Source organism: Limulus polyphemus, unplaced genomic scaffold (genome assembly GCF_000517525.1).
Source record: "Limulus polyphemus unplaced genomic scaffold, Limulus_polyphemus-2.1.2 Scaffold1416, whole genome shotgun sequence".
In the NCBI taxonomy this organism is placed as follows: Eukaryota; Metazoa; Arthropoda; class Merostomata; order Xiphosura; family Limulidae; genus Limulus; species Limulus polyphemus.
Genome location: NW_013667026.1, coordinates 99,857 through 113,291, shown reverse-complemented (window position 1 = coordinate 113,291; position 13,435 = coordinate 99,857). Strand labels below are relative to the sequence as shown.

General features: G+C 33.9%; 1 protein-coding gene across 1 annotated transcript in view; it reads left to right on the top strand.

Annotated features, from left to right (window-relative positions):
- Positions 1–13,435, top strand: part of LOC106463469 (diacylglycerol kinase eta-like) — a 102,190-nt gene that overhangs the window by 49,425 nt on the left and 39,330 nt on the right. The window contains 2 exon segments of the mRNA XM_022390966.1: positions 223–331; positions 11,552–11,691. Of these exon segments, the coding sequence (XP_022246674.1) occupies positions 223–331; positions 11,552–11,691 (249 nt within the window).

Here is a 13,435-nt window from a genome sequence, read left to right as displayed (position 1 = left end):
TGTCACACCAAACATGCTTGCCCTTTCAGCCATAGGGGTGTTATAATGTTACGGTCAATCCCACTATTCGTTGGTAAAAGAGTAGCCCAGGAGTTGGCGGTGGGTGGTGATGACTAGCTGCCTTCCCTCTAGTCTTACACTGCTAAATTAGGGATGGCTAGTGCAGATAGCCCTTGTGTAGCTTTGTGTGAAATCCATAACAAACAACTTTTTGTTTTGTAGGCTTCGCATGTTCCAGTCATTTCATACATTCAGAGTGTTGGTTTGTGGCGGTGATGGCAGTGTGAGTTGGGTGATGACAGAGATTGATAAGTTGAATCTACATAATCAGGTAAAATGATGTAAAAAAAACTTCTTTGTGGAACTTTTATTATTCATGTTTCCAAGTAGAACCCCCATTTGAACTATATGCATCAGCACTTTTCCAGATTCTTCTGATTCTATATTATTTCTTGAAAGCAGTTTTTTTACCTATAGATATTGTCCATTTCCGAAAAAGTACTCCAATAATGTCCAAAATATTACGTTCTTAACTAAACCACTTTCTCTACACACACACGTATATATATATATATATATATACACACACACATTTTATTAGTCTTGCTTGAATAATAACTACTATATTTTTGTTTTTTGTATGGTAGAGATTGAGCTTACCTCACAAAATAACAAATGTTTTGTGTTTCTTTAGACATAAACAACTACTGAAAAACTTTATATAGATTATTGAGACAGTGAAAGAAAATGGATAATATAGGTCTTGAAGAATGATACTAGCTTGTAACAAACAAATATGGGTTTTACTGAAGTTGATTGTGTAAATATTAAGGTGAAACTTTTTAAGAAAATTAAATAAACATTATTGAGTTTAGTGATGCATAGCCTTTTGTTTCCTTTTATGACTTATGGCATCTGATACCTTAATTCTTTTATTCTTCTGACTTTTTTCAGTGTTAATAGTGTTCATTGTAGTATTTTTGTTTGTTCTATTTTAAAATTTGAAATAACTATTCACAAACTTTAAACTGTTATACATAAATAGATAAAACTAAACAACAAAAATTCTTATTAACATATTTTATAATGAATTTTTTAGTGAATTATTCTTAATCAATGAATAAACGTTAAATAATTGAAAGTATTTGTTTTCTAGTATTTCTATCCAATTACTGAGGTGCCTTATTTATCCACTTTAAGAGGAAACATTTATCACAAAATGTAGAGCTGAGGGATCAGTGGAATTTGTTAATCGATTAATTATTGGACTCATTACTTGATTACGTTCAACTTATCAATTAATCTCATATATAATTTAATCTTCCTATTTTCCAGATTCTTTTTTTTTAGGTCATTTTCAAACCATTCTTTGTTTAATATGATATATATCTTCTGGCAGTTGTCATTTGCTCAGTTTGGGTAAAAAACATATATTAGGCTAGAAAACTATTTTGTTGAAATTTTTTGCCATAAATTATTTTTGAAGATAATTTGAACATTTCTACTTAGTGATTCTGAGATGATACCTCCCCTCTTTATACAGAATAGCTATATCCTTCGTGCATTTGGTTTTGAGATTTGCATTCCATTAACCTTGAGCTAACTTCCACCTAAAATTGTATGTTTAAAGTGTTTATGTTCAAGTTACTGAGATTTACATTTGTCAATGAAACTTGTGTATTAATTCTGCTTTTGTTTATTTTCTTTTTTAAAGCATTTTTTAACATTATGAATTATCAAGTTAAGGTGACTTCTAATTTATCCTGTGAAAATACCTGAGGTATGAACACAGGACCTATTTTTACTATAACTCCTGGAGGCCCATTGACCGTTAAGGATGTTACATTCATTGTACAGTGTGTTGTGGGTTCCCTCATGCATACTTGGCCTCCTTCTCTCATCCCTTTGGCTGACATCCTTTCCTCTTAGTTTGTGAATGACCAAGAGAAAAAATTTAATTGACTGTTTGCCCCATATTGGTTTGCTTAAAGTACTGCTTTGCTGATTGGGGGAAAATTATAAATTTTTCAACCTGTTTCTGGATATTATTTCTCAGGTTTGTTTCTTTCTTTATCTTTAGCCTATGTCTTATAATTCTTCCTGTTCTTTACTTCATCTAACTACTTCTTGGGATTATTTTGTCTTTCCTTTTTTGCCTAATATTAGGACTTTTGCTCTTTTCTTTCTTGGACAACTCCACTTACATACCCTCATGCCTTATCCCCCTTTATATTGTGGACTCTTGTCCTGACTTTCAGTCATTCTTCCTTTCCTTTTCTAGATTCTCAGTCTTTGGAATCTCTTTTGCCTGCTTTGGGAGCAGACCCTTTGTCCTCTATTTCACACTCTAGTTCCCTATTTTTGTGCTTTTGTTTTTTTTTCTCACTGCCTTCCTATGTTCCTTCACCTCCCTAAACATTTGGTCTAAGGCAATTCTTCATCCTCCAGATGAGTTTTCTAGAGAGATTCATTCCCTTCTCTTTACTGTCTTAGCTTGTACCAATTTTTTGCACTGTCCCTCCTTACTTGATTCCTGTGCTGTTGGGACTTGTTGGGTTGAGATATGTATGTTTGCCTTCCTACATATCCCATGATATTAGTCAGGCTCCTTTCCTTTGCCTGCAAATCTTCAGTTGTGTTTGTGTTTCACTGGAGACCTGGGCTGACGTGGCCTGGCATCAGTCCTCATTATCTTCTCTGGTTCTGTGTCTTTCTCATCCTTACCCTTTGACTTCTGTTCCTTGGCTGAATCAATCTACAGCTACCCTTCCTATTCTAGCTTCCAGGCCTTCCTATTCTTCCTGTCTTCATGCTACCTGATATCGGATTTATCACTTTTCTCATCTATGATTATTTTATTGGGTCAGGCCCTGTGGGTGCCTGTCTGTTTCACTTCACCAGCCTTTGGTCTCAGTTTTCTACCAACAGATGGGTCTTTCATGTTTTCATCAACTTCTCTCCATCCCCATTCTCTTCCCTCTGACACTGTTTATTTTCAATATCTTTTGGCCAAACATGCCATGAGATGATATGCACCCTTTCCCTGTGTTTTTTACTCTCACCTCTTGATGGTTCACAAGTAGACCTGGGCCTGACATCTGGTTCTCAAACTCATGTCTTTCAGCTGGTTTCTAGTTGTTCCATGGTTCTGGATGGAGAATTTCACCCAAGCTGTAAGTAATCATGGTCACCATGTCAGATGTCTTTTTATATATCCTGCTTACCCTGTCTTTTTAACATTTTTTATGTTTCGTCCATTGGAAATTAGCCTTCCCATTACATCCTCTTCAGCATGACATCAACCCCTTCTGTCTTCAGTTGGGTCATATGGGCCTTTGCTTGCCACCTTCACAGACGGGGACTGGGTCCCATTTCTGCATGTTCAGTTGGCTTCTACTAGCCCATTCAAGAGAAATGTCTTTCTTTTACACCTCCCTTCTTCTGCAGAAAGCGGCTCAGTTGGGATGACTTTGTCATGCTTTCCTAGTCATTTCTCATGCATATACAGTATTTAGTACATCTGGGCATTTTCTTCTACTATCATCTCTGTCTGGTTCAGTCTTCATCTTTTCACATGTGAGCTAAGGAATGTCTGGTCACTGATTTGAAATTTTCATTTCATTCTGTGGGTGAGTTTCTTTTGGTTTTGGGGTCTCTGGCTTCCCAGGAACTGCTCAATCCTTTAGGATGTACACACACATGTGCCTCCTCTGATGAACTTGGCAAGACCAGTGGAATCTTTCTCTGAATGACACTGTGTCTTCTTTGTTTATGGATGGGAAGAGAGTTCACTTCATGTCTGTGTGCTTGGACTTCTCACTGATCATCAGACATGTTCCCATTTCCCAGGGGTTTTGTATCTCGGTCAGACTGAATTTTGCCCACTGTTTAGTCTCTCCAACCATGAGTTTTTCATTGGTTTTTGCCCTTGGTTGAACACACCTCTTGTGGATATTTTTGCCTTTTCTCTAAACTCCGGTTCCTCTTTTTCTTGTCCCTAGTTCCTCATTTCTTAGCTCTGACTGTCAGTGCTTTCAACCATAACTTTTGCTATATGACTATTCTCCTTTTTTGGATCATCGTTTTGATAGACAACACTCCTTGTCAGGTCCTATTGGTGACACCTCTTTGGCCAACTCATTTGTGGTTTCCTCTACTTCTTTGATTGGCATCCTGACACTCCTTCTCTTACCCAGTGCCCCTTCTCTGTTGCTTCCACCTCAAATGGCTTTTTTTTCCTCCATTGCCTTTAGGGCTGGACTCTATGGTCGTGTCGCCTTCTTATTTCATTCCTGTCATTCTTCCACTTTGTCTGTCTGTTAAATGAAGTAGTGGGTTATTGTTGTTGGTCCATCCACAGCTCCATTTCTCCCATCTGTCCTACTGTGGCACTCCTTTTTGCCTTTTACACTTGGTTCTTTGACCATAGTTTGTCAATCTCCACCTTCACTGGGTTTTGGGCAGCCTTTTCCTCTATGTTTTACCCCTTTGCCATAGGTTTTCTTCCCCTGTCCTCTCCACTCTGTTCTGATACTTTCTTCTTCGATGACCTCCTTGCCTGACTCCTGTTTCTCAAGTGTTATTTACCGTGACAAGAGATTGTGACGTTTGGAAGATCATCAGGCTCAAGGCTTACTAGAAGGTTATTAAGAATAAGAGTGGAAGCCATAACTTCTGCATGAGTAGAGAATTTAGGAGAAGGGTCAAATGTAGACTTTGGAATAGTTCCAGGGGAAGTAGTGATAGAAATGGAATTTGGAAATATAGAAGTGTGGCATACAGATGTATGTACTTTGGGTTGAAAGGTTGTGACTGAGGCTGGCTTTGTGGATTGGGTATCAGGTTTAGGGCTTAGAAAAAGGTTACTAGAAATAAAAGTGGAAGTCATAACTTCAGCATAGGTTAGACATTTAGGCGAAGGGTCACAATTAGAGTTTTGGACAGTTCCAGGAGAAACAGGGTTTGGAAGTGTAGCAGAGATGTGGCACACAGATGTATGCTCTACGGGTTGAGGGTTTTTAATGAGATAGGGGTATGGGGAATAGAAGAGGTTGAAGGAGATTTAGGACTAGAGGTGTTTGGTTGGTTTACGCTGGAGTATTCAGTATTAGTTTGTAGGCAAGGAAGAATAAAGTTGGTAATAAAGAAGCAGAAATTACAGGATAGGAAAACGATTCCTTGGAAAGAAAGGTGTAAACCATCCTTTGCTAAGAAATGTCTCCCGCTTTCAAGTTTCAAGTTAGTGTTATAAAGGAAAGACAAGCGTGGGTTACGTTGACATAGGTCATGTGTGAGAGCGTTGAATTTGTCAATTTTGTTGTGATTTAAAGTGTCAGTAGTACAGACTTGTCTTAGAAAGAGATCTTCACTATGTTTATTAACAAACTTTTCTCTTTCTAAAAACCAAATCTTCTGCACACCTTGAAAATAACCTTCCTTCTGGTATCCTCTATATTCCTAGCAATCCTCCACTAAGTTCCAAACCTGATGACTCTGAACCTCCACTTTCCTCAAACTAAACCTTCCCTCCATAACAACTTCCCAATCGTATTATAATCTCAACCCTACCAAAACTTTCAAACAACTTAGAAAACTGAACGAAAAGAGACTGAGATGTATTAACCATACTGATGTTTTAGAACAACATTTACAGTGTCAAACTATACCTAAATCACTTAATCTGAATCCACCAGTTACCATAGGGGCCAATGACAAACTATTTTGTTTACAATGGAAGAAAATCCTCCATTCCACCTCATTTGCACTTATGAAGCTCACACAAGACTTCTGCAAATCCACAGTAGCCGATCTTGATAAAATCATTTCCATTATAAATTCTGAGAACACAATTTCTACTATTGAACAAAAATAAACTTGATGTTTTTATTAACAAAACAAAAAAGTCTTTCGAAAATCACACAATAAACAACAAGGAACAAACACATCATGATCTTTCACATAAAAGTAAAGGTTTATCTAACCAAAAGCTTATCGTCTCTTCACAACGAAATAATAACTTTAAACAAGCCCCTACTGACACTACCTGTGAATCATTGACCAATAACTCAAATAATACAAACTCACACGTTGAGTTGTCTCATAAAATAAACTCTACTCCTGACTCAGTTCAGTACTCCACTTCAGTTACTTCCTTGTCTAAGAGACCCAAACCCGAAAACACTTCCAATGTTGTAAATCTGTCCTCTAAAACATTAAATGAAACACAACCTTCTCAGTAAAGGTCTCAACTTTTCTCCTATCTCCTAAGAAATAATTTTGAAGTTAATTCCGACCTTCAAGAATTTGCACACAGGACTTTGGGAATTTTTTCCACAAGAAAACCACAAAGGCAAATGATATCATTACACAGTTTAAAGAAAAATCCACCTCGTCACCCCCAGTCAACAGAGAACCACACTTAGAGAGCTTTATTACTGCAATTGAGAATGAAGTAATTCAAGCCATTAACCCTTTGTTACACAGTTACACAATTGCCCAATCCAGGCTGTAACATTCCATGGACTATCATGGAAAAAGCCCTCCCCAGGGAAGTGACTGGCTACTTCTTTGGCTCATGCTTGCTAGTTTTTAAAAATAGGGTTTTGTGGTCACCTATTGTATTGTCTCTTGTAAAAGTCCTTTCTGGCAGGTATTCGAAGAAGATTGAGGCACTTTTCTGGGCCTCTCCAGTGTAAATTCTCCCTGCCTCTCCCTCTTCGAGCAAAGCACAGGAAGACTCTTGCTTCTTACCAATTCCTAGCTGCTGGGGTGGTGTACCCTGGAGAGCTCTTCAGTGATTGGGCTTAGCACAATACAGTGAGAAATTGAGTAGTGTTGATACTGCTAGTGTAGTGCATGCAAGTCTCTTAAGCAGATGTATGAGGGATATAGCTATTCTGTGTAAAGAGGTGAGAATGTTAACATTGCTAATATCAAGATGACTATGAGGTTGCCATTTTTTAAATCTAAATATGCAGTAATTCCTCACTGATCTTATGAAAATTGAATACAGTGATTATTATATAATGAAAGTGTTTTATTATTGCTGATAATGGTAATAATATTTTTATTTAAAAATATCAGGATTGCAATTAGAAATAAGTAGGGATGCATGGGTAGTAAAATTTGGCCAAATGCTGGGTCCGGGTCACTGGCCACTAAGCTTCAGCCAGGGCCAGGTGTAAACCAGGACAGGGGTTATCCCCTTGTCCCCCCCCAAAAAAAACACAACATACACAAAAATTAGAAACAAAACAAAATTGAAGTTTATTACATTTAACTGAATGATCACCAATAGAACATTCCAGTTTTACTTTCAAAATTAACTTACAAAAAATGTGCACACCAGTTTGCAGAATGCCTGTATTTTTGGAATTTGTTTAAATTGTACTTGAGAAACAGTAGCATTTTGGCATTTTTGGGTAAAAGCCTTGTTCTTTCGTGTGTGATAATGTTGCCAGCAGTGCTAAAAGCTCATTCGCTGTCTACGCTGATTGGAGGTGCGGAAAGATAACGCCTTGCTATCCTGGCTCTTGTGGGAAATCGAGCTTCATTTGACTTCCAAAAGTGAGGCCAGTGAAAGTAAATGCAGAAACTGTAATGTTAACACGTTTTATAATCATTATTCAAATTAATGCCCAGTCCCAACTTCTCAAACCCTAACCCCTATTGTTCTCAAAACCCCCACCTTTCCCAGAAATCCACTTCTCAAGCCATGCCTGTTATTAACCTCTATTTATTCTCTGAATCCCCAACTTTCAGCGGGCAGTCAGTCTTTGTTGCTCGGAACATGTCTTTTTAAACTAAACCAATTATTTATTGTAGCTTTCATTACCACGTAAGTTGCCACAAAGATTAAGGCTCAGATGCCATTTTCAATTACCCAGAATCGGCTTTTTTTAATACTGACACTTGGGCTGGAGCCGTGTATTACCGAGTAGCCCAATAACAAGCCGGGTACCTGTGCATCCCTAGAAATAAGTATCCAATTAGCCTATATATTTATGTGAATTGTTTCAATAAGATAATCTTAAAAACAATGTTCAATAAATAAGAAATCGAGTCATCTTAATATTTTGCTCACTAAGCCATAATAAGCATTTCTGATGTTTTCTCATTGAAAAAAATTCTTGTAGCTTTCAAAAAAATATAATTTAATGCACAATTTAGAGGAATGAAAAGAATGTTTAAAGAAACTCTCTCAATTATTCCTAATTCTATGATATGAAAAGTCTAATCCTTGCTCTATCTAATCGTATCTAAACTTTCTTTGTAACTGTTTTCAAAGCTGTACTTCATTAATAAATAATCATAAAAATGTTTTAATTTGTTAATTTCACATCTGAACTCTGATTTTTCTCTTTCAGACTGCTGTAGTTTCCAATCAATTAGAAACACAAACTGTACATAATTGCAAGCAATAATCTAATGTTTGAATCTTCTACCTTTTTGAGTTAACTTAAATATCAAAACATTTGTCATATCCACCAGAGAAGCCCCTTGCCTCTCTCTTACTTTTGAGATTGTTTGCTGGCCAACTTTACATGACTGATGGATATGTTTATAACCAATAGAAAAAGTAGATTCTCTTCTGTATTAATCAAACAAATATTTTTGAGTTTTTCTGCCATATTTCATTATTCATTGGAATTCTGTGATTTGTGGTGATCATATTGTTCTGAATGCTAAAAGAGTATTTAAACCTATTTATAGCTTACTTAAAGCCAGATGAATTATAGAAGTTTTGGGACATTATATTCTTGTGATTGGTATATTTTTTGTATACTAAAATGCTTATTTAAAAGCTACATGAATTATTTTTTGGACACTCAAATTTGTTAAACTAAACGATGCTTATGGAAGAATGTAAATTGCCTTCTTAAGTACACAGCGAGTACAACAGATACTTGTATTTATATATATTTTTAACAAGTAACTAAAATATAAAAATTGTAAACTTCTCAGCTTACATTAACAAAACTTTATTAAAACATTTAAAATTGCACTAGCTTCAGTATCAGCAACAGGTACCGCACAACCATATGGTGTTTACCTTAGCTCTACAGGAAACAGCTAATGGGCTCCCATGTGATCTATTGCTTTTTAAGTCACTGTGCAGTAGTTGGTTCAAAGCATAAGCAATAACATCATGAAATTAAAAGAAAGCAGCTGTGAAAAGGCTTGAAGATGAAGCTGTTAAGATAATTAATTTGAATATTTCTGATGAATACTGCAGACAGTGCAGAGATAAAAATGGTATTATTCATTTTATTCCACAGTTTTCAACTTTTATTTTTAATGTACATTCATGATTTTGATACAGTTAGTGTTAAGGTAAAGAAAATAAGAGATAAAGTATAAAGTTTACCAAAAAACAAAAAAAAACGTTTGGTATTCCTTTACTAGGTTCTAGAGGTTATGCAAATGAAATTTGGAAACTGTAAATGAAAAGAAGTATTTTAATTGTTAGTATAAAGATCACCTCTTACTCAGACTGGCTTGAAAATATTAATATTGATGATTTTGGTAAGTTGTTACAATAATTGATTGAGCTGAACAAACTTGAATTAATGAAAAATAATAATGAGAAATCATAACAGCATTATTTCTATTACTTGGATAGTCAGACTGATTGAAAACAGTAACAATCAGAAACTCTAATTTGGATTGATTGATTATTGTTATGACATTATTTGATTTATTCATATGTTTAATCCACTATTTTACCTTAACATTAATTGATATAATTGATGCTTATAGATAGTAGAGTTAATTACCCATATCTAAACACTTGTCAGCTAGCATTTATATTTACTTTTAAATATTTTGGATTTCATTTTTATAAATTCCCCCCAAAATTCAAACTCTTATAATATTTCTCGAAAGTGTGAAATATTTTCCAAATAGGGAGGGTAAAACCCTGTTTTGCCTTTAATAGTTATTATTGTAATAATGATAATGTTTAAGCCAAAAACAATTTATATATATATTTTTACACATTATTGTTGTTTGGTTATTTTTTAATTAAAATTTTGCTTGAATCTTACACGTAAATAATGTCCTTTTGTGCAAGTTACTGTTTGGATGCATTCTTCCAAAACTATACAAAATAATACTCTTCTCTTGAAATACAATATTGAAATGCAAAAGAAAAGGTTTAATTTATTATAGACAGTTAGTTTAAACAATCAAAATAAATATAAATTTTATAAATAGATATATATATATAGAGTGATGAGATGTCCCAGTCTTGCTGGGACCATCCTATTTTGTGGTAGTTTGTCTCACTGTCCCGAGAAAAGTTTTCAGGACACACAAAACATTCCAGTTTTATGATAAAGACATCAAAATGTCAGTCACATCAAATCATGAATGCAATAGGCCTACTTGATTTGCTCATTGCTGTAACACCTACTCTCCTGCTATCAAACACTCTTGGAAGTTCAGTATATGGGTGGTGAGAAAACCATGTCTGTGCAGGTCTGAATGTGGAGACAATTAAGGCAGTGCTCATAACAAAGCACACACTACTCAGTCATGTACTAAATTTTATGACTATTTAATGAAAAAAAAAGAACTTCTACATTCCATTCATTCTTCACAAAAATAAGTTTAAAAAGTTTCAAAGTAATGCTAACACCTAAAAGTAGTATGTTTGAAAATGTTATAGATTCTTAAATAAATCTAGGAATGAAGTAGCCTATTTTAAGATGAATTGGATAAACTGAATAATTAAATATTTCATTGATGTATAATTTGATTATATTTGCTCATCTATTTTGTGCCTATCACCAAAAAAAGCAGTTGAAATTATTTAAAAAACAATGCCAATGTTAATATATTTAGAAATATTGTGGAACAGATAAATACATTTAAAGTAAGTTAAATAAAAGTTTGTAGTAACCATTTTGAAATTAGAGGCAAGGGCTGTGCTGTTTTGATTTTTCAGTTTGAAAATCTGGTCACCCTAAATATATAATAACAGACAAAAAATCTGAAAACAAAAGGCTTTTTAAAAAGCTTTTAAGTATTCAGCTTGATAATGACACTACAAGGCCTTTAGTAAATTTTGTTATTATTTTACAATGATAGTGCTAAATCAATAATCTGACTTTTAATAATACAGAGGGTGTAAGCTTCTATAAATAGTACAAAAATTAAGAGTTCTAAAGTCTTTAAATGACAATTATAGCATTAAAAATATGTTATAAACAGTTGTGGAAATATTTGTACATTACTGGTGTCTGTGTTTAGACCACACAGTTAATGTTTGATATTATTTAAATTAGCCAACAAGTAGTAAGAAAATGAACACATTTTGTGTATTTCTAAATATACATTTATACAAATGTCTAAGTTTCAAAAATATGGGTTATTAATTACAATTTTAAAGTAACCATATAAGTTATTTTATATAGTGTGGGTTGCTTTTTGATAAATATTTATGAAATTTACAAATGTTACATATTAATGTGAAAGCACTGAAAATTATACTTATTTTCATAATAAATTATTAGTTTTTAAAATTACTATGATATTTTCCAATAAACAGTGTAAGCTGGGTATTCTACCATTGGGAACAGGAAATGATCTAGCTAGAGTACTGGGCTGGGGTTCAGTGTGTGATGATGACACTCAACTTTCCCAACAGCTAGAAAAATATGAACTAGCATCAACTAAACTTTTAGACAGGTTAGAGTTTGATTTGGTTTTATAATATGAATGTATATGTTTGTCTTAATTTTCATTGGTCAACTAATCTGTTGCATTGGAATCTATTATCTAACATCAAAAATAACTTACATTTTCAGACATGGAAATATTTGTGTACAAATTTATTATCTGATCCAAACACATTTTTAGATGGAATGCTTTCATAAAATTGAGCAAATGTATTTTACATTTGTAATTCCATTAAAAATGTTGTCACATTGTTTATGCATTATAATCTAAATACAAAATGATGTATAACATTATGTCTTTTTACATAGAAATGTATGTGTTCAGGTTGGTGGAACTGGCCACTTTTGTGTTCCAACTTCATAGACTTTTTATATGCCACATATATGTTTTTCCTATTTATATAGTGTTGTTTCTCTTCTTTTACACCAGGAATTAGATTATTTTTATTACTTATTAAAAAAACTTCTTACTTCCATGTATAGAGATGAAGTAAATAAACCAGTATATTATTTACCAAGGGCTTTGAGAAAAACAAATATCAAGTATCTACTTTTTTTTTAACTTAGCCAGTTTGATAAATATACTGCTTATATATATAACCTGAAGTACAAAAAAAACAACTTATCTCTAATTACTGATGCAACTTGTAATGTTACATGTTTTACTTTTTTTTTCAAAGGCAATTAAGTGTAAATCGTGTAATAGTTTCTGAAATTTCTTAACAACTACAGGCTGACACATGGCTGACAAAATACTCAAGGTCATGGAAGTAGATGATGTTTCCCGGTTTTTTGATTTTGTAACAGACAATACTGTAACATACACAAGCTTGGAATGTATTACATAATATTCTACAGTTCTATCACTCATATCTTAACCTTCTTATAGACAACATCTTGAAGCAGAGATATGCTTCACAATGGAGATATAACCTTATAGGCAACATCTTGAAACTAGAGACATGCTTCACAATTGAGATTAACTTTTTTATAGGCAACATATTGAAGCTAGAAACATGCTTCACAATTTAGGTACAAGTAAATGCATTGTAAATTATCTCTAAAGTCACATAATCTAAAATTTTAAAGAAGAAAAATAAAAGGATTGAGCATCTTTTTCTATTAACAGTAAGAACAAGTTGGGTTTTGGACTTTATCATGCTTTGCTGTACAAGCTTGATTCAAATAGAGTTTGCCTTAGACTCTAACACTGTATAAGGAAACAATGCCTACCCTGGACAGTGCAATCAAAGCTTAGATCTTGAATAGTGATGTCTTCTGGGTGAGAGTCAAGAAAATAGTCAAACTTTTGGAACCTCTTAATAAATGTATCATCATATTTTAGTCAGCTACCACAAAAAATAACTCTTGTTCTGCATGATCTTGAGGGTACTAGACTGCTAAGTTTCATACTTTTCCAGTCACCAGCTCTGAAGTAAAGTATATTCTTGACATATTCATTCTGGATTCTGTGTAAATGATGTTTCTCTGGAGCAAGATATGGATGTGTTATTAGTTAAGTGGATGTAGAAGGTTTCTTTTATATATTTTCTTCTCATATGTGGATCATATTTTTAGTATTATTCAAATTTTATATATGCTCTTCTTCCCCACTATACCACATAAGTAATTGTTCTCAAGATGTCCCTGAAGTGTAGGATAAAACTTGTTAGTAATTAGTTTGAATTTTTAAATATATATATACACCTGGAAAAAAGTTAAGCACCCCCGTGTTTTTTTCAAGTGATTCAGAT